The 21442-nt window shown below is 42.8% G+C and overlaps 2 protein-coding genes across 2 annotated transcripts; one reads left to right on the forward strand and one right to left on the reverse strand.

The window, feature by feature from the left end:
• Positions 1 to 1179: 1179 nt before the first annotated feature.
• Positions 1180 to 16001, reverse strand: ythdc1 (YTH N6-methyladenosine RNA binding protein C1). Its single transcript, XM_088319915.1, has 16 exons — positions 15792 to 16001; positions 13851 to 13952; positions 12714 to 13018; positions 10506 to 10866; positions 10378 to 10425; positions 10207 to 10304; positions 8123 to 8231; positions 7922 to 8039; positions 7757 to 7841; positions 6657 to 6811; positions 4457 to 4533; positions 4295 to 4331; positions 4172 to 4211; positions 3200 to 3262; positions 2949 to 3134; positions 1180 to 1660 (listed from the first exon to the last, which is right to left on the reverse strand). Exons 1-16 carry the CDS (start codon positions 15817 to 15819, stop codon positions 1490 to 1492), a joined length of 1983 nt encoding a protein of 660 aa, XP_088176041.1. The 5' UTR covers positions 15820 to 16001; the 3' UTR covers positions 1180 to 1489.
• A 3739-nt stretch (positions 16002 to 19740) lies between these two features.
• Positions 19741 to 20504, forward strand: ufc1 (ubiquitin-fold modifier conjugating enzyme 1). The gene has a single exon (XM_088320273.1). It carries the CDS (start codon positions 19861 to 19863, stop codon positions 20368 to 20370), a length of 510 nt encoding a protein of 169 aa, XP_088176399.1. The 5' UTR covers positions 19741 to 19860; the 3' UTR covers positions 20371 to 20504.
• Positions 20505 to 21442: the final 938 nt, after the last annotated feature.

The raw sequence follows: 21442 nt of genomic DNA on the forward strand, positions 1-21442 counted from the left end.
AGGCAAAAACGTACAGGTTGACAGGTATGCAACTTACCATTTGATTAACGCCGATTGTTTCGCCTCGTAGCTGTAAAACCAAATTGACGATCTACGGTCAAAACATTGTAATGACCGTTATAATCATTTGGCCATTAAAAAAATGAATGTAGCCGATTATGTCTCCTTTAAAAACAATATTAAAACCAAAAACCATGTTGAGGAAACTTGAGGTATTTCTTTCTGGGGAGGAAGGAATTACTTTTCCATACTGACTGAACTCGAGCTTGTATTTAGAATTAGAATAGTCTTAATAGTCCTTGCTGACGTATTGAACATAGTTTACAATGAGATTAGACACGGCATTCCAGGATAAACACCTAATAAAGACTTAAAAGAGGAAAAAGAAGACACAAAAGAATGAATGTCAGGATGAATCGACAAAAACAAGCTGGAAAGCCATTAGCGTCTGCACCTGTCCACACCATCTTACATATTGGAAGAGTTGGTGCCATTATCATAAAAAGGTGCTCTGTTACCATGATTCAAGAGGTAGTGGTGTACAGTGACATCTATAAACAATTCTAAACCTTTTTCCCATGAGCCCCTCACATGTGTTGTCAATTGGCAGAACTAAAAGACTATTTCACAACCCTTCCCGTTCAACCAGAGGAAAAATCTTAAGCAGGAGACCAACCTGAAATTTGGGTAGAACTGCCAATCTTGACCTTTTATTTTTATTATCCACCCATCATTGTTCTTTGTCTCTTTGCTTCTCTCTCTTAAAAATGCCACTGCTAGGGTTAATTGTCCAATTTTCAACCTGTCAACTGATGAACGGCCTTAAAATGTTCCCACTTACTAAAATTGTTGGTTGATGTAACCTATGCTGGAATTTAAAAGATGTAAATGTTTATAGGGTTTTTTAAACTTACATTTACTCACAAAACAAGCTCTGTTACGATATAGCACCTCTTCTCCTGACGAAGCCTCACAAACAACCTATGAAATTTTTGGTTTGCTTTGAAGTCAGTCCTGCAAATCAAGTTAATGTGTCGGGCTCAGGCTAAATCGGGCCTATGGGCCCGGGTTGGGTCAGGCTGGATTTTTTTTAAGGCCTGATCTTACTTGCCGTTCAGATCAAAGGACATTGCTTTCAAAACACGTCGGGGTGGAAAGAAAGAATCAGAGCAGTTTTTACATAAAAGATGACAAGATGCCATTTATTTCATCCCCCCCAAGAAACATTGTACAACCAAAGCGGAAACAAATTGAGATCCTGTTGGCAAGATATACCGTCATACAAGTTTGCGATGGCGGGCAGCATAGAGATTTCTGGGAAATGAACACGTCTTCTTTTTCTTTTGATACATCGCTGCCCCTACATGGGGCAATCAAAAAAAAGGGTTGGGGTTGAAGGGTCATGTGATATTTCACAGTATACGGATGGCGATAGTCTGGCCAGATGCAGCTATTTAACCAAATCCGAACAGGAAAACAACGTGCTCACTCATCTGCGGTAGCGCCCTCTCTCTTTTTCGCGGTCTCTGTCCCTGGGCCGGTCTCGCTCTCGTCTCGGAGCGGCCCGTTCGCGGTCCCGCTGCCGCTCGCGCTCCCGCCGACTGCTCACGACAGCTTGTGTACGCCGCAGGAAGTCGTCCACGCGCATGTCGTAGTCGTGCTGACAAAGGAAGTCCAATAAGATAGTGATGAGAATTATGACTCTTTTTAGAAAACAGCTCACCAAAAACAGTCAGCTCTTTCGGCTCCCGAACAGCTCTCCGTTTATGTATTTTTTAATGATATATCACTAATAATAATGAAACATTATGCACCAAATAAATTCATTCTGAAAATGGATTGTCATACTATATTATAATAGCTATTATTGTTTTATATAGTGAACCGTAGTTAAACTTTCAAACAACAGAGATGACGACTCTCATATTTGACCAGTCACAAGCATTTTCAAGAAAGGGGAAAAGAAGAGATAAAGAGAGAGAAACAGAGCGAAACTATGGGAGGGATAGAGGGTGAGAAAGATTCACAGAGTAAAATTATGTGAAAGAAAAAGGGAGAGATTGAAAAAGAGACGGAAAGCGACAGACAGAGAAAGAGGGAAACAGCAATAGACTGAAAGAAAGATACAGGGAGTGAGAAGGTAACAGTGAGGGGGAGAAAAAAAGAGAATGCAATAAACATATAGCAAGAGCAAAAAAGAACTCAACAAAGAGAGAATGAGACAGAAAAAAAGATAGAAAGAGGGAGCTAGAGAGAGAGACGCAGAGAGAGAGAAAGTGAGAGACAGACAGAGAAGCAGAGAGAAAGTGAGAGACAGACAGAGACGCAGAGAGAGAGAGAGAGACAGACAGACAGAGACGCAGAGAGAGAGAGAGACAGACAGACAGAGACGCAGAGAGAGAGAGACAGACAGACAGAGACGCAGAGAGAGAGACAGACAGACGCAGAGAGAGAGACAGACAGACGCAGAGAGAGAGACAGACAGACAGACACAGAGAGGGGAGAGACGCAGAGACAGAGAGATGCAGACAGAGAGACGCAGAAACCGAGAGACGCAGAGACAGAGAGAGACAGACAGACGCAGTGAGGGGAGAGACGCAGAGACAGAGATGCAGAGAGAGACAGAGAGACGCAGCAACAGAGAGAGAGACGCAGCGACAGAGACACGCAGAGACAGAGAGAGACAGACACGCAGAGACGCAGAGACAGAGAGAGACGCAGAGGGAGACAGACACAGACAGACACAGAGACAGACAGACGCAGAGAGAGAGAGAGAGACACACACACAGAGATAGCAAGAGAAAAAGAAGGTGACAGGAAGAAATACTTTTCGAAGGCAGTCGGCTCCTTATCGACCGGTTCGCAAACAACCCATCACTACCAGATGATTAACCCCGTAGCTAGTTCCCGTGCCCCACCCCGATCCCATTTTGGCAACGCATACTCACTGGACTGGAGGCAAAGGCCCGATGCGGTGTGGGCGGCGCCCTCGGTTTGTCGCGAAAGCGAGCCGGCGGCACCTCGTGAGGGGGCATGTGGTGGTAAGCCTGGTGAGGAGGCGGCTGGGGGTGGTGGTTGTGGTGGTAGTACGGTGGGTGATGGGGGGCAGGCTGTTCCACACTGGGGTATGTGGCCTGTTCACACAGCAACAGGGTCAGTTCCATTGCCGGATAAAACTCGGGGAGTGAAAAAGGCTTACCAAAGACTGCCAAGCATGTGGCGGTCCCACGCTGTGGTGAAAATCCCTTATGTAGTCGTACGACTGGAAAAAAAAATTGCAAGCCAGGTGAGCTATAACAACGTAACCCCTAAGCTAAGGCCGACCAGCTGCACAACGAGGTGCACCATAGAAATGCCATCTGCTCAAAAATGAGCTAGACCCTTTCATAACCTACGTCGCGTGACGTTACAGCCGAAGCTGGAGGCAAAAAACGCACCGCGCTGGTCAAAAGACAGAAAAAGAAAGCGGTCGTTGCCGCTATTTGGGTGGTAAAATTTCGTCAACTGTCTTTGGGTGCCACAAAAGTGATCTTAAATTGAAGTTTTACAGGACCCCAGCGGGCACTTCTGATCAAAGAAACAGAAGAGTTGTGCTTGAATGCAATAAAGCCAAAAGATTGGACCGAGGCTTTCAGCGCACACTTCATATCAGGTAAAATAAATTAAACGTTTATGACTGATGCTATCAAGTCCATGCTACTTATCACATCAGTATCTTGTTATTTTCTTAGCTTCAGTTAACTGTTAGCTTGTAGCTTAAATGCTATGAAGAGATAATTCTCCTAAAATAAAAGGTTATTTACATGAATGAATGTATCTGATAATTGACTTAGATTGGTTGCAATGAGTGCTTGATTTTTTATTCGACCAGTCGCATGCAGTGTTTACAGGGCTAATGTTGTCATTTAAGCTACAAGCTAAGTTAGCTAAAGCTAAGAAAATAAGATACTTCGGCATTATAATAAGTCATATGGACTCTATAGCAACAATCATAAATATTTAATTTAAATAATCAATTTTTAGATGTAATATTCAAAGATGTTCAATTTGATCATCAAGCCGATAGTCAGTCTTGAATTTGGCATCCCGTGCAAACTACTAAATGTGTAATTGATTCAGCATGGACAAATGCATTTTGCTGTGCGCTTGCCTATCCAAGAGTGACACTTACCCCGTTGATGAATGCGTCTCGTCTCACATTGGAGAAACGCCTACAAAAACATCAAGACAGAAAACTTGCTGCAAAACCTTTTACGCATTAATTCCAACTTTGCTTGTTTAGTTGAGATCTCACCTGTCCACCGGCTGGCTGCGCAGATCCGGGATGAACCCTGAAAAGGAAACCAAAGCAATATGGCTGTGTGAGTGCAAATATGGATAAGGAGGGAATCCAATGGACTGGAAGATCCAAAAGACAATATTGTCAGATTCTTCTCTTGGACTCTTATTTCACAACCTGATCGCTGGTTGAAGTCGGGACACTCGGGCCGAAGTCGCTTCCGGCCGTGGATGTCGTACTCATCAAGACGACGCCTACATGGACAAGTTTGACATTTTTTAAGACAAAGGCTTGCTCGATGGTACACAAGACACACATAAGAAATGTTTATACTTAACCTCCAAACACTTTGACACACCTCTGCACAGAAATGCTTAAGTCCAACTGGTGCTCAGGTCTAAACACAGTGGGTCCCGTTGTCAACCCCGCCCTTGTTTGTAACACTTTAAGTCTTTGTTCAAAAGCATTTGCATTGCCTACTTTGTCTCCAATGTTTATGTTTGAGTCTTATTATGTTATGTTACTTGTGCCTACTAAGAAGCTACCGGCCTTCCAAGTTTGTCCCATTGACACAGAGGTCTATGCAGTCATTGGATCTTACAAAGCTTTCCTGAAAGCCCACCTAGTTGGTCTCAAAATCGTATTAGTAGGTCCCACTTATACACAAGTCTATTTAGTTGGTCTGCGAGTCTTAGGCCCAATTCCATTACTTCCCCTTTCACCTATCCACTTTGTCTTTAGTTTCCTTCTCCTCTTACATCTTTGGTGAGAGCATTGTGAGCAATACTTTCAAGAATTGGGAACATATTTCAATTTGAGCTTCCGTAGTTGTGGTGTAACATATCCAGTTACTTTTTTTAACATTTCATTTAACCCAAAACAGTGACATTGGAAAATATGACAAAGAACTGCAAAATAAACATGTATGTTGCCAGACAGGTGCTGTGCTTGACTTGGTTATTTTTTTCTTACCACCACTCAAACCTCTCACCCCTGCCTTTGTGCTTTTTATCGTTTTCCCCAGTGCCCTGTGTAGAAATGTAGTTTACATGAACACATATTTGGTACTTTCAGGCCCACAATTGCTCCCAGCTGGTAAGTTAATGCCAAAGGGCGTGTCTAGGGAGAAGATGGGGCACTCCTGACCCATCTTGGTGAAAGCGTGCTTGTGTTCCCTTTTTTTCTTTCCCTCTTATGCTATGTAGAGAAATGAAACACTTTTTGTTTTCATTAACACCTTAAAGAGCAAAATCTAGCGGATGGGGAAGCACTGGGATTGAGCCTTTATGTTTTGTCCTCGACTCTTCCCAGGTAGTCACAGAATCTTACCAGTTGCAGAAGTAACCAATGCAGGAGGTTAGCAACTTAGTCCCAGAGTCTACTCCGTTTTGTTAACGTCTCACTAACTTATCTAATTGCTCCTACAGTCGACTTTCTTGGTCCTTTAGACTTCAGTCTAGTGCCTGTCAGCGCTTCTAAAGCAATGCAACCGTAAAAAGTGTCATAGTTATAATGTGACTTACAAATTTTGAAAGAAAGAGGTCGTGGGTCAACATACCGCTTTTGAAGTTAAAGTGGACTTTGGATTCTAAAATGTTTGTTTCCACATCTGCGTCCATGATATAGGCTTTTTTGTTACAAACCCCCTTACTTTGAAAGACCGGAGGGTTTAGGATGGTGCGCTGGCGGTGCAGTCCTGTCAGTCACCAAAGAAAAGCACCAACACTCCGGACTTTTTTTCAGTCCATCAAACACACACAAGTTCATTAAAGAGCATCGCCCACACACACAGCCCCAACAAGACGTCCTCAGTTGGTGCATGTGTGTGTGCCTGCGTATTAACTTTTTTTCAAGTGTTCTCTCATGGGATAGTTGCGGGGTGGTATGATCAGTTCCATCGTTTACCTGTTTGGACAAATTGTCCCCCTTCATTAGAGTCCATCGACCCCTCCCCATCAAATGACCAACCTGCACCACCTTGAAAAATTCAAAAGAGTCCATGTGAAGATCACAGTCCCTCTTCCCCTTTTCTCTTTGCCCACCAAGCTCCCTTGCCCCTTCCTGTTTCCATCAGTCCAGCCAATGCTTTTATTTAGAAAAGTCCATCTACATTTGGCTAGCTTCGACTTGCTACGAGCCACCCTCCTGCATAGAGACAAAGTCAAATAAACATGAAACTATATCAGCTTCTGCCTCGCAGAGCGACTTTCACGGCATCACTCCGACGGAAAAACTCCAGAGCCAGCGGCGGAGCAACGACAAGCCCGAGCGGATTAGCCGCAGCGCTCGTCGTCTCCGACGTCCGGCGGCAGTTGGCGCCGCGGTGGGCGCAGAAGAACAACAGGAAGTGGGAGGAGGAGCTTGGCGATTGGCTAACCTTCCCGGTTCGCGCTGCGGCGGGCGGCCGCGGGGTCGCGTTTCCGTAGGGCTCTCACGCTTGTGACGAACACGCCGGGCCACACGGTGGATGTTCACACTTTCGTCCAGCGGAAAGAGCGCGCACAGCTCAGCCCCGACATCTGGCTGGATTTCCTGAAAAGGGAGAAAAATACAAAAGAAGACTCATTGTGCAAGTTCTAATACAGGGGTGTCAAGCTCGTTTTAGCTCAGGATCCACATGGTAGATAAAAAGACTCACTGGGGCCGGGCGGGTAAATTGATGGCATAAAGAATGTGACTTAGCTGTAGGGCTTAGGATCTTTAGAAGGCTCACAATTAGTTGCGATTATGATTCAGGGTTGATTATAAAACTATTATTGAGGTTTTCTTCATCAACATTTTTTCCTTCACAACGATATAATCTTTTGCTGCCTTTATCAACTGTGCATTCAAAAAAATTAAATAAAATGAACAATTTCATTATTTTCACTTGAGTTTATTTAACTCATGGAAGCTCATGCAAATTGAAAATTAACAGAAATGGCACTCAAATACTAATTTAAGGGCAAATGCTTTAAAATCAAAATCATTTTTTAATTGTTGTTTTTCTTATGAAAATGTGTAGCTGAATTTGGGAAATTTACTGTTAGATTTCATACATAAAGAGGAGCTAGATCGTTTTACTCCTGCAGAGACCTTAGCTCTAATTTTTAATTATGTATTTTTTTCCCAAAAAGTATAGTTTAGTAGCAAATGTTGCAGTTATGAGAGATCCACGCCCCAACCTGTGACTTCTACTTTAAGTGAAATAACATAAGAATAGTTTGTTTCCTAAAATGTTCTCTGGTCAACAATTACAGCAACGGTGGGTTTCTTGGAGTGGCGCCTGGCTTAAGTGAAATCCAGTGGACATTTAAAACCGCAAGTCATTGTTTTATGTGATGTAGCTTAGTTTCTCTCTTGTGCTTCTCTCAGTACTGTCTCCTGGGCCTAATTAAATTTGTTGGCTGGCTTAATCTGGCTTGCGGATCGTAAGTTTGACACACCTGTTCCAAAACAATAAAAACAATTTTTAAATAAACTGCTAGATATTCTTACTTGTCCGTCGCGTCCAATTTTGACAGGCTTGTGCTCATTCCAGGGGTTAGAAAGATGCGCCGTCTTTGTGAAGGGAAGGTCCCGCCTGCGGAGCGCAAACAAAATAATAAGATGGCAAGCCAGTGGGTGGCGCTGCCGAGGCAGAGACTCCCAAAGCCAGCTCACCTGCACAACCAGTCGATTTTGAAGACGCCCCCCAGCATCTTGGCGTTCATCCCGGCGGGCAGGACCCAATGGATTGGAGAGCCGCCGTGAAGAGACTCGGAGGACAAGCGGGCAAAACCTACGGTTCGTGTGAGGTTTGTTTACAAGTCTTCTGCGTGACGATCCGCATTCGTTGTAGCCCAAACGTGCAATCAAACTCACCTTGGAATTTTCCGCTTTCCCGTACAGAGAACACCAGGATGACGCTGCGAGCCGAGCGATAAGCCGCGTTCAGCTTTTTCTCGTTGACGGGAAGCGTTGACCACACGCCCTGCAAGGGACAAAATGAGCAGATGAGGAGTTCAGCTCTAAAAAAGAATGAATGGTTGTAAAGGAAGAAATACAAATGTATAATATATTTTCATACGACAATAAGATCATTAAGGACTTTAACTGCGCTGTGATCTAAAAATAAGATCATATATGATGAGGTATATTGTATTTGTTTTGTTACATTTTGTGTGTATTTCTTTGTTATTTTAATTTTATTTAATCTTAGAGTTACAGTATTTTCCACACTATAATGTGCACCAGATTGAAAGGTACACTGCCCCAAAAAAATTAGCCTTGTATTATATATCAAATTGTGACCCAAAAAGATGCGTACCCATATTTTATTTGATAAAAAAAAAAAAATTCTTTAACAAATGTATTTTCTGTTGCAGGACGTGAAAGGTGAACCTATGGATGATCATTTGCAGCTATAGTTGCCTGAAAATGTCAGCAAAAGATATTCTCCCTGGAGACTCATTTTGCGACAAAATCATACCAGTGTACAGATTCAGTTTCAAAAGCATTTCCATTGTCGCAACTTTCCATCAAAATCAACGATTGTTAGTTGGATTAAGAAGTTCAGAGAGCATGGAACTGTAGTGGACCTATGTTCTAAAGCCACAGGGGGAACTTATTCAGGCAGGAGGAAGAGTGCAAGGACAGGAGAAAACATTGCTGCAGTGAGGGACTCAGTAGGACGCAGCCCTAGGAAATCAGTTTGTAGACGCAGCCAAGAAGGAATGACAAGGGAGTCACTGGGGCGTGTTCTTACGTCTGATCTGCACCTATACCCATACAAAATCCAAATAAGGCAAAAATTAACTGATGCTGACAAGGAAAAGCGAGTAGCAATGTGTGAATCGTTCTGTAATGTGCTTGAAAATTATGAAAACTTTCTTGAGAACGTTTGGTTCCCAGATGAAGCCCATTTTTTGCTTTCCGGGCACGTCAATAGCAAAAACAATATTGTTTGGGGTTAAAAGGTTCCAGTTGAAGTGCTTCAGAGGCCGCTTAATTCCGTTAAATGTACAGCCTGGGTGGCCAAGAGCAAGCACGGGATCATCGGGCCTTTTTGGTTTGAAGATGATGACGGCAGTTCTAGACAGTCAACAAGGAGCGCTACATAGCTGTTCTGAACAAGTACTGGGCATCGCTGGGACGCCGGAGGGGGGTTGTGAGAGCTTCACAATGGTTTCAGCAAGACGGGGCCACACCTCATACAGCCAATGAAACTATTGCTTGGTTGAGGCAGAGGTTTGAAGAGAGACTCATAAGCAGAAGATGCGATGTGGAATGGGCCCCGCACTCACCAGATCTTAACCATATGTCATCTATTGGTTATGATTCGGTGCTGTAACCGCCACAACCCTGGTTCGATTTGAATTGCATACCATGTATTGTGATTTTGGTCAGCAATTTTTTTTAATTGATCAATCATTGGACAAATATGGTAGCCTAACATAAAACCTCGTTTGTAACGTGCATGTATAATTTATCCACCTGTATTTTCTGGTTTATGAGGCGCACCAGGTTGCAACCTGGTCATTCTTTTTATTTTATATCATTCTTCAATTATCTATTTTGCTTGATAATGCAACATCCATTGCATCCTGGTCATCCTTGAAGGGGGATTACCTCATGTGCGGTCCCTTCTCAAGGTTTATTCATTTATCTCATGCTGAGGTTTGAGTTTTTCCTTGCCTTCGTGTAGGTTTTAGATCAGGGGATGGTGAAATAATAGTCTGTAGTTTGCAATAGTCAGTGGTCTGTCCAGCCCTTTGAGACTGTGTGTGATTAAGGGCTATACAAAAAAAAAAACATGACGACCATTGCACACGCGCAATCAACATATAAAAGTAGACTTGGAAAGGTAGAGAAGGAAGGAAATAAAGAGGAAAAAAAACAAAGAATAATGGCAGATGAGCAGGACAAAAAAGGGGGAGGGCAAAATGGCAATACAGAAGCAGGCATACTTTGGCTTTGGCCAGCGAGACGTTTTCGTGGTTGTTGCTCTTGATGACGAAGAAGCGAGATTCCCGCAGGATAAATCGAAGGGTGCCGGTAGGATCTGCTATAAAAAAGGTAATAACGGTCAGTCAAGAATAGGAAGAGGGTGCCCGGCAGACGAGAAAAGGCCGACTTACCGACGGCTTGAACAGACGAGGAAAGCTTCTCGCATTTCTTCTCGGAACCTGAGAGTCAAATGACAGGAGACAGTCACAAAAACGTACGGTTCAGAGTCATCATGACCGCAAATCAGAGAGTTGCCCACCTGAGGCGTCCGAGGCAGAGTTCTGCGACTCGCCGTCAGAGAAACTGACGGAAGAGGGCGAGCGAGAATCTCCAGCCTCACTTCGTGTGTCGTAGTCGTTGACTTCGCCGCGACGCTCGTAATCTTCTTCCTCTTCGTCCTCTTTGTCTCCTTCCTCTTCCTCCTCGTCATCCACCTCTTCCTCCTCACCATCCTCTTCGTCTTCCTCTTCGACCTCCTCCCCGTCTTCTTCCTCTACAACCTCCTCCTCTTCTTCGTCATGGGAGGCGGCGGCGGGTGAAGAGCCTTCAGAAATATGCTCCGACAGATCGTCCTCTGATTGGTTGTCCTCCTGATGGTGGGAGGGGCTGCTGTGTCGCTTCTGCGCAAAAAAACCAAAAAAAAAATTCGATTAGTCGACGTGTCGAAAAAAAAAAACCCATACTAGAAATAGTCCACAGTGGAATTGATTGTCGACTAATGTCGCCAGACACTTTTTTATAACAGTGAGGCATCTTTCATGATTATCTCTACTGAGCGTAATAGTGTGTCTCGAACGCAAAAAACAGAAAGGATATTGTCAACATAAGTACGTGTGGCAAAACTTCTGAAGTTTCCGATCATTTTAGCTTTGATACAGCACATAAAAAGACTTGAAAAGTTTGCAAAACAGACAGTTCTTTGGTGATACAGAAAAATTTCAAAGAGAGTTGAACGAAACAGAGTGACTCACATCAGGAAGATTCAAGTAAAATTCAAGCCAAAGCAGTTCTGAAGGAAAAACTTCAGACCAACCCAATTGGTTTTAGATGGGACATTTTTTAAAAACTATTTTCCACAATATAAGGCCCACCAGATTGTAAAGCGCATTTCCAAAAATTGTCTAGACATATTTATTTCCATATAAAGAGGAGCAAGTAAAACTACAGTAAGAGCTACCTGTCTACAGACGCTCCACTACTTACGACCATTCGACTTATAAAAAACAGGAGATACAAACATTTTTTTCGGGATGAAAAATATCCAGACATTGGTTAAGTTAGATTTTGCATTGTGTGCACCTTTTTCCGAGTACAAGACAGTACTGTTGTGCTCCTTTCCGCCACTACCGGCATCTGGCGCAGTGAGAGGCCACCCAGCATCCACGCCCAAAGAAGAAATCCGCTTCCTCTTCCTAGTTTTGTGTAAATATACTGTACTGTATCGCCAGCGTGCCAAGTACTTTGACAATTTTATTGTTTAATATCTCGTGCATACATTCAATATGGTTGGTGTAAAGTGTAAAGAGGCGAGGCGTTTCTTTTAAAATGAAAGTGGAATAAGAAAGCTTGATGAGGTTGAGAAAATGGTTGGATCGCTTTTTTTCGCCCACTCTACCGTTGAGAAGGACCTCTTGAAGCCCATCTTCCAAAAATAAGTTTAACTCAACTTTATGGAGCATATTATTTTATGAAATGTTTATTCTATAGTACAAAAGAATACAGGTTACTTATACAAACCTTAAACCTACTTATATAAATCAGAAACATACAAAATATAGCGCTGAGGCAACTTACGAACAAATTCATCTCGTTCGTAAGTAGGGCAGAGTCTATACATTTACGGTATAAATTAGTGAACTAATTAGTCGTAAAAAGTCGCTGACCAAAATTGCATTGCAAAAAATTGTCAAATACAGGAAGCAAATCTGGGTCTCAGCGGCAGGAGCACCGATACCTAACCACTAGTAATAGATAATATACAAAAATGCAATGGATTTTATCACATTATCACACTATAGTTACTCATGGGACAGGAAACAAATGTTAGAGAATAAATAAAACAAAGTTGTCCCGAGTTTAGTGGGAAGTAGTTTTGGGGCTTCCACCGCTGCGACACAGGTTGGATTGCAGAGATACGGTAGGACACCTACCATATATGGCAAACCGATTTAATGAGGCACAGATTTAAATTTCTGACCAGTATGGATTTTTAGGTTTGCCTTATAGTCTGGAAAATACGGTATATTTTGTACAAATCTGCAGTATGTTCGATAAAAAATATTTTCACTGTATCCTTTTTGTTTTGTTTTTTTAATAATTTGACACGTAATCATATAACATTTGTGCAAAAAAATAAATCTTAATATCTGACATTTCAGAAGTCGGTGACTAGTCAACAATCAAAATAGTCATTGGTTGCAGCCATAATGGAGATAAACAGAACACCTAATAAGTAACAAAGAGACACCTGCTTGGCGGCCTCCACAACCCTGGATGAACGTCTCAGTGTGGCTTTTTCACCTCCACGGCTATGACCGGCTTCTCTTGTTCCTTGACGCGTCCTTCGCTCACTGTAAATATCGCCTCTGCCGCGGTAGCTGCCCACATGACGCCTGTGAGGACTACTCGCCGACCTTTTGGAGGATGACGAGGAGAGGGGAACTCCTGAGCCTCTTTTATTGGTTGAAGAAGATCTGGAAGGGGCATGGCCAGAGGAGCTCCGTAACCGCTTGCGTTCGTGGCTCTCCGAATGGTCGTTCTTTCGCTTTGTTCCTGGCGGACAACAAATCAGTTTAAGGTTAAGATAGACGACAGGAAGGCAGAGACTGAATATCGTGTTTTAGTTCTGCAGCAGACAACAGACAGAAAATGCTATCCAAAGGACATGTGGCGGATGCCTGGGTGTTTGGCGTGACTATCTGTGTGCCACTGTGATAGGCTGGGGTATGCTGTCAGTCAGACAGCCGGGCGGGTGCACAAGTCAATGTTTCCACCCAAAACAAACTGAAGCACAGCAACAGCCGGTTACATGGAAAATAAATTATTCGAAATATAATCTAAGTAAAGTCTGAAGAACGCAAAGATGCTGATCACCACCGGGTGCTCCGTGGGTTGTTAACGGGCCTGGGAAAAGACTTAGGCGGCGTCCGAAAATGGGGCAAAAGCGGGGCCGCAGGCTAGGCCTATTGGTAAGGCTACATGACAACTCTCAAGTCACCCCTGCTGTGGCTGTATCTCAACGAGTCATTCATTACCCAGGAAACTGATGACCTGGAGCTACATAAAACTTGTGGGAAAAAGATATATGTGTCACGGAAACCTCGCTCAACCCAAAGATCCCTGATGCTAGCGTGCAAGAAGCTGGTCGCTTTCTGCATCGCTTTCTTACACGGAAAGGAGAAGCCCTCCATATTGGTTGAACTATTGTATAATGACAATAAAGGCAATTCATTCAACTGCAATTCTGTTTTGTCTTTTTATTATTGTGTGACTGTCATAATGTGTCTGTTTTTCAGGTTTTGACTATTGCAACCCCTGCAAAAATCAAAGGATTATTGTCATGAGGAATGAAAAACAAAGACCAAAAAAAACGGCACTGAATTACCTTTCTTGTCAACAATGTGTCGTTCTGTTTGGGGGTTGTAGAGCTCGTCATCCTGATCGGGCGCCTCCGTCAAAATGTCTTCGAGAACAGTAAGCTCGCCATCTGTAGCATAGCAAAATTAACACTCAAATTAAAAGTTAAACATTTCTGTTAATTGGAAAACTAATTCTTATCAAATTGGATGAGTCATACTCTCCCCAAAATGAGAATCTGTTCTGCTGGACCAAGGGACGGGAACGTAAGGCTCACGAGCAAGGTGTGGCTCTTTTCATGAGTACATCTGGCTTGGAGATCAAGCCCATGAGGACGGGAGTGCAACACAGTATTTCTACCACGAGCAGCAGGAGCACTGTAGTGTCTCATAAAGTTATTTCTGTCTTTTTAGCCAATGGGATGCAGCAGAACCTGGATGCGAGTGTGACATCCGCCTGTAACAATTTCCTCTGTATTTTTTCCAAACGTGTACTTTCTACATACAAGTTGTGAAAAAAATGACGAATTATCAGCTCGTGGACCAGGGAAGGCATTTGTAGCTCCAGCCAGTGTGAAACACCTACTGGGCAACTGCTTTTGTGAGAGGAGGAGCCCAGCCAAGAACAAAGTGCAAGAAGGCAGCGACAGGGATTTTAGCAATAGCCCAAGATTAGCAGCTATAGGAGAAGCAGCTGCAGTTTCCCCAGCGCATTGTCATCATCACCCTGAAGCTGTAACTCGTAAAAACCATTAAAAGCATTGTGTTGATTGTGCCATGGGAGGACTGCTTGTTGAAGCCTACTAAAGGAAAATGACCAAGTACCAACCACTGACCATTGACTATCGGCATCAGGACTGCAAGGCAAGATGTTCGTCCATCAAAGTTGGCAGCATAGATTAAGTGGGACACTTTACATAGCTATACAGAGCATTAAGGGAACAGCAATCACACAAAAGGCAGCTGAAAAGCCTCGAAATAGCTCTGCATCCAGAGGAGAACTATGGGGAACGGCAAGTGCCACTTGACTTGAACATAAGTCGCTGGGTTGAACGCCCGTGGCTGGGTCGCCTGGGCGGGGATGTGCAATGTTGTGAAACCCCTGTGTACCCAGGAAACACGATTAATGAGGTTTAGGTGCATCAGAAGATGTATTTTACAACTACGACAAGTGTTTGTAGATTTGAAGGATGATGAAAATTAATATCTTTAAAATGGAAGACAAATAATGAGCACCCTGTTTCCTAGGTTGAAATTGTGACCATGTCACATAGCTAAAGGTAAATACATATGTATCCTTCGTTTGCAGTATATTGTGACATTTTACAAAAGAACACAACTTTCAACACAACTTGCTTGAAACTTATATTCATCACATGTCTGGGGTGTTGTTTCGCAGCTTTGTTTAAATTATAGTTAGACTCTCAATGAAAAGAATCAGAATAGTTTGAATAAATGCCTTTTTGAACCAAAAAAGGTCCCCGACTCTTTCACTAGACCAAGATATTTTGGATTTCCCCATAAGCCTTCGTTTGGAAAAGATATAGAACATGAGTCATTTTGCTGCAAACAAAACAGGACAATTTTTGTTTTTTTCATTGGTTAACATCTCCGATGTAAGGACGTTTTCGTACACACCGATTACCATTAATTGGTGGCACGTTAAGTGGAAGCAAGCATGTATTTTCTGATGACTCGGCAATCACCTGTAAGTAAATCGACCAAATTTAGGCAGTTGCAACAAAAATAATCCGAATGGGAGCGTTCCCGATCGCCCCTAAATTACCCTTATCCTCTGAGACAACATCCCTGGGAAATTTGATACCAGGAAAAAGAAAACCGCCGTGGGACACAGACATACTTGCACAAGAATGACTAACGCAAATTTTCGACCTGATTTAATCGATAAAACGGCTCTACGGACAACAAAGACAAGCTAACATGCTACCCAGGCTAAGGCTACCGCATACCTTTGTCTTCACGGCGGTCGGCCGCCATGTTAGCGCGGATGCGACTCGAATTGCGACACGAGTTTGTTGTTCTGGGTCAGTGTGGATTTGGTTTGAATATTAACCCCAAAAATACGGATATTGATAAAATTAACACCACAGAAATGGGCACTGTGATAAAATGGATGTCTGGGCCGGAAGTCGTTCACGGTTCTGTGGCGACCGCTTCCGCCCAGTCGACGGAGCTTTTGTGACGTCTAAAAACGTCATGGCCCTTCTCAGCTTTACATTTATAGATAGATACTTTATTCATCCCCGTAGGGAAATTCACACTTCCATCAGTATCCTTGTGTTGAAAAATAAAATAATAAAGAAAGCAGGCTGTGCTGCATCCAGAGTCACGTGATTGAAGTCCCCAGACATTACAGGGTGGCCTCGGGGTGCTGTGTTTGTAGTTTAGCGACAGCGGAGTGGTTGACGTCACACACTAGGCCAAAAGTTTGACGTCCCTGCAGCAGATGGAAATCTTTGTGTTTACATGCCCAGGGTTACACCACCTCGTGTTCACGTAGATAGCAAATTTGCCTCGTCTTCGCTTCCCGCAGGCTCTTGTGTCTCTGTCTGCCCTAACAGCTCTGAAGCCGTGTAGCTCCACGTTAGCGTCCGTAATGCTACACATGAGCCATGTTTCCGTAAAACACAGCAAACTGCACTCCTTGTACGCTTTGGTGTTTTTCACCAGCACAGCCAGTTTGTCGGTCTTATTCGGTAGAGAGTTTACATTTACCATGATTACGGACGGTACCGAAGACTTATAACGCCGCTAGCCGCTTAGCCTTCACCTTATCTCCGGCTCTGCAGCCACAATAGGGCCCCCTCACCTCGTCCAGTAAATGGGGAATCACGCCAGCATAAGAATTCTTCAGGGCAAGGAGTTGATTCCTCGAATAAATGCATTTTTGTGCGTTAAAACCCATAACCATAGGATAGAAAGTAATTCAAAGTGTAGTTATCAAACGGACCGAAAAACACAGAAGATAGTAGCAGACATTAAAAACAATAAATAACAAAAAGAGCGAAATAACACGGAGCTACTGGAGAGGCTGCCTCTCGCGGCGGCACCTTTGACGTACATATTTAACAAATATAAATCTTGAAATAACTATTGAAATTAAAAAGACCGAACTAAGATGTTGATTGCGAGCTTTCTCCGTAATAATGTGACAGTAATGTTGAAACTTGTATGAATACATAAATAAATAATAAATATGACAAAATAATATGAACTGACTAAACTAAAAAAAGATTTAAAAAATACAATCCAATCTCTTATTTGTGTATTGACATTTTTTACAGAGGTAATATCTTAAAGACGGGGTGCGAGATTTGAAGACTTAAAGCTGCAATCGTGACTTTAAACCAAGGGAGGTGGAAGCAGAGGATAAGACATGATGACATGAGGTTTATGAATGAATACATAGAGACGCGCTCGATTACTGTGCTCCTCTTTTTTTTTGCGGTTTCGGTTGGCTTTTGGACTCTGCCGGACCTGCAGGGACGAGCATAACGTCTCTCTCCGCCTCCTTTCCTCTAACTTAATGTGTTCCGCCCAAATAAGTCCGATAAATGTAAAATAAAAGCAGATAGGCGCAGTGGAAAATAAAGGATAAAGGCTGTTTGACCTTAGTTGGGCATTGTTAACACATACTTAATATAGAAAATATTTAACCGTCAACTTTTTGAAGACACCTCAAATGACGCACATTACCTTTAAGGCCAAACTTGAGTCCGACCCGAATTTTGGCCTGGTCTGGCCCTAAATGTTAATCATAAGACTCGGGTCGGGACAGGCTTCTATCTCGCAGACTTTCTTTTACTACCCACCTGTAATTTTTTCTTCTTTGTCTGTCCGCCTCTCCCTCTCTTAATGTACTGCACTAGATTCTTAAGGATGTGCTGCTGCTGTGGTTTATGGCCTCATTTTCAACCCGTTAAAGGTTATGGATGGCCCTTAAAAAAAAAAAATCCGTCAATTTTGGAAAATTGTCAGTTCATGCAACTTCTGCAGACACAGAAATGAAAATAAAGACAATTCAATTCAAATATAAGATGTAAAAGCGTATATAATCTTGTTTAACTTAGATTTTGTTACAAAGGGGAGCACAGCAGCAGACAGGAAAAGTACATAAAACATACAGAGAGTAATCAGCACATTCCAGAAAATCGTTGGCTACTCTCTGCCCAGTCTAGAAGACATTGCCGGCTGGCGATACTGCAGCAGAGCCACTCACTTTTTAAAGGACTCTTCCCCACCTGGCTCCCACCTATTTGACCTGTTGCCCTCTGGTAGGCGCTAAAGGTCCCTTAAATCAGCGACAAACAGGCTCGGAGAAAGCTTCTTCCCCAAAGCTATTGCCACCCTAAATGAGCGTACAAAACTGTGAATACACATATCTTGCACCTTTATATGTTGCAGTTGTTTCTGCTAAAGAATTTTCCACTTCTTATCATTGCAATATTGTTACGCTGCACCATTATTTTTCATTGCACTATTATTTTAACTTGTTCCAGTCTCTAAGTACTGTATTTCCATAGATTTGCCCATCTTATTTTAAAAAATTCTAATACATGGAGTGCCTAAATTCGTTGCATATAACTTTTCATAATGTTGATATAATTGACGATAAAGACAATTCAATTCAGTTGGCATCTCAATTCAATTAAAAGACAGGCTTTAATTCATCATAAATCACCTCTCCTCCTCCTGCGTAGAAGCATTAGACAACAGTTCCATCTAGTGGTCAAATGTTACACACTGGGGCTTTAACAGTTATGAGTTAAGTAAAGTCATGTTTATTTCTATAGTCCTTAATCACAAGGAGTCTCAAAGGGCTGCACAGAACACAGATTATTAGAAACCACAGACTATTATACCATCCTCTGATCTTAAACCTACATGAGGGCAAGGAAAACTTATGCTTTGATCGGCTGCGTGATTAAATTGAATGAAGTGACTATCTTAATGTGAGGTTGTTTTTTTTTTTTTACCCAAGAATCTCCTTTTAATAGGCCAGAGCATACCTACCTCCATGCCCTTACAAAATACTCTTACACCATATTTTTTTCCAAACGTGTTTATTTATATAGTTTAACATGTTATATTGTACATGTGTTTTTGTTATATCATATATATTGTTAATTAACATTTCGTTGTGAGATTCTGAGTTGCTCGACATGAATGAGGTTTAACATAAGAAAGGTTTAAAAATTAAGTGGCTTGGACGTTCATTGTAGAAGGAAAAAATACATGCAAATATAATTAAGTAGAATAATACATTTTCTTATTCAAATTATGAATTCATTTTCTGCATTAAATTATTGTTGGAAATATACTGATTTAAGGGGATAACCACAAACCTGCCTTTTTACATTTTCTCCTTTTATACTTCCTTTTTTCCTTAACTTCTTAATACAACATAATAATTCTTAATATAATGCGTCAAAGCAAGTGAGCCGTTTGGGAGCCGAAAAAGCCGGTTCTCTAAAAAGAGACGGACTTCTATTCACTACATAACTACCACATGAAATCCGAGGCGGCAGACGCATGCGCACAGTAGCATCAAACCGCTTGCTTCGTTTGCAAGGAAAAAAACGATACCGAGATAGAGGCTACCGCGGCGAAGTCGTTTGACTTGATTGATTTGCCGTTTCGTGATAGTCGGTGTATACCGGGTGGTACCCAAAATTTACAAATTTGCGTTTTTCCATACAGATTTTCTTGTACGTCGTACACGTCTTAAAATGCATAATGAACATACTTTGTACGGCAAAAACGTAGAGGTTGACGGGTATGCCAGAATAGTTATATTTATGGGGTTTGAAAGAGATAGAGGAGATGAAGTTTTGAATGGGCTCGTTTCATCTAGTCTGGTCCGCTAGATGGCAGTCTTGCATCCGAACGCAGAAAGCAGAGGCACCAATGAAGCGGCGTGAAAGTCGCAGTGTGACGACACAGCGGTTCCGTATCGGGATCCACGTCAGCGCGTTGCGGAAGATCATCCCGTCCCTGTAGCCCCACCGACCCGTCTCGATGGCGGACGAGAACACCCGCAAGGTGGTGTCTCAGATCCCGCTCCTCAAGACGAAAGCAGGCCCGCGGGAACGCGCTCTGTGGCCGCAGCGACTCAAGGAAGAGTACCAGGCCCTGATCCGCTTCGTGGAGAACAACAAGGCGGCTGACAACGACTGGTTCCGCCTGGAGTCCAACGCAGATGGCACGCGCTGGACCGGCACGTGCTGGTTCGTCCACGAGATGCTGCGCTACGAGTTCCGCCTGGAGTTCGACATCCCCGTGACGTACCCAGACACGGCACCGGAAGTGGCGCTACCGGAGCTCGACGGCAAGACGGCCAAGATGTACCGAGGTGGCAAGATCTGCTTGACTGATCACTTTGCGCCTTTGTGGGCCCGCAACTCGCCGCGTTTCGGCCTGGCCCATCTCATGGCGCTTGGGCTGGGGCCGTGGCTCGCCGTGGAGGTCCCGGACCTTATTGCCAAAGGGATCGTGGTCCACGCGGAGCCGCGGAAGACGTCGCAGTGACACTGGGAGTCCCACTCGTGCTTTGCGTGGGAACTTGTGCATCATGCTAGCTGCTGCCGGAAATTATGTTTGCCACAAAATAAAGAAAATAGCATCCGTGAATTTGTATGTTATTAAAGGGACAGTGTGTGATATTTAGTGCCTCCTCGTGGTACAAAAAAAAATAAAGACATTAATTTGGACACTTGGAAAAAGACATGAACAAACATACAATGTTATTTTTTTCTTATTAAAACTTAGGTCATTTTTTTAATATCTTACATAGTGAAATCCCACCTGGTAGTCGCCATATTCATACCTGTCAACCTGTACGGTTTTGCCGTACAAAGTACGTTTTTTATGCATTTTAAGACGAGTACGACGTACAAGGAAATCCTGTACGGAAAAACGCTAAGTTGTCAATGATGGGTACCATCCGGTAAACACAGACTATCACGAAACGGCAAATCAATCAAGTCTAACGAGTTCGCCGTGGTAGCCTCTATCTCGGTATTGTTTTTTTTTCTCATTGCAATTGAAGCGAGCAGTTTGATGCTACTGTGCGCATGAGTCTACCGCCTGGGGATTTCCCATCATGCATTATTCCGTTTTTTTTTTTTAATGGTGTACGATTATTTTGTACGTGAAAATACGACCGGGCATGGAGCCGTGGAGGTTGACAGGTATGCATATTCGTGTTAATTCCTGCGAATTTGCTGTTCACTGTGGCCCTGGTTGTTTTTTGCTTTTATCAGAGGTTGGCAACGCAAAATTTTGGAAGAACCATTGCGGACCAAAAAACGTGCTTTGAGCCACGCAAAAATTGTGCAACCTTGCAAAAACACTACTTTAAAATTGAGAAAAAAAATGTGATTCATACATAAAAGTTGTCATTCAATTAAATATATATATATATATATATATATATATATATATACACCCCAACCCTAATTTTTAAATTGGGGAGCCACTAAGGCAGCGCTTAAGAGACACATGCTACTTTAGACCCGCAGGTTGACCAACCCTGGCTTTTACCATATATAAACCTTTTTTACCTAAAGTAGTAGATTTCTGTATTAGATCAGTAGAAAAA

The sequence above is a fragment of the Urocampus carinirostris genome, chromosome 16 (genome assembly GCF_059441175.1).
Source record: "Urocampus carinirostris isolate Australia breed hairy pipefish chromosome 16, RoL_Ucar_1.0, whole genome shotgun sequence".
Taxonomy (NCBI): domain Eukaryota; kingdom Metazoa; phylum Chordata; class Actinopteri; order Syngnathiformes; family Syngnathidae; genus Urocampus; species Urocampus carinirostris.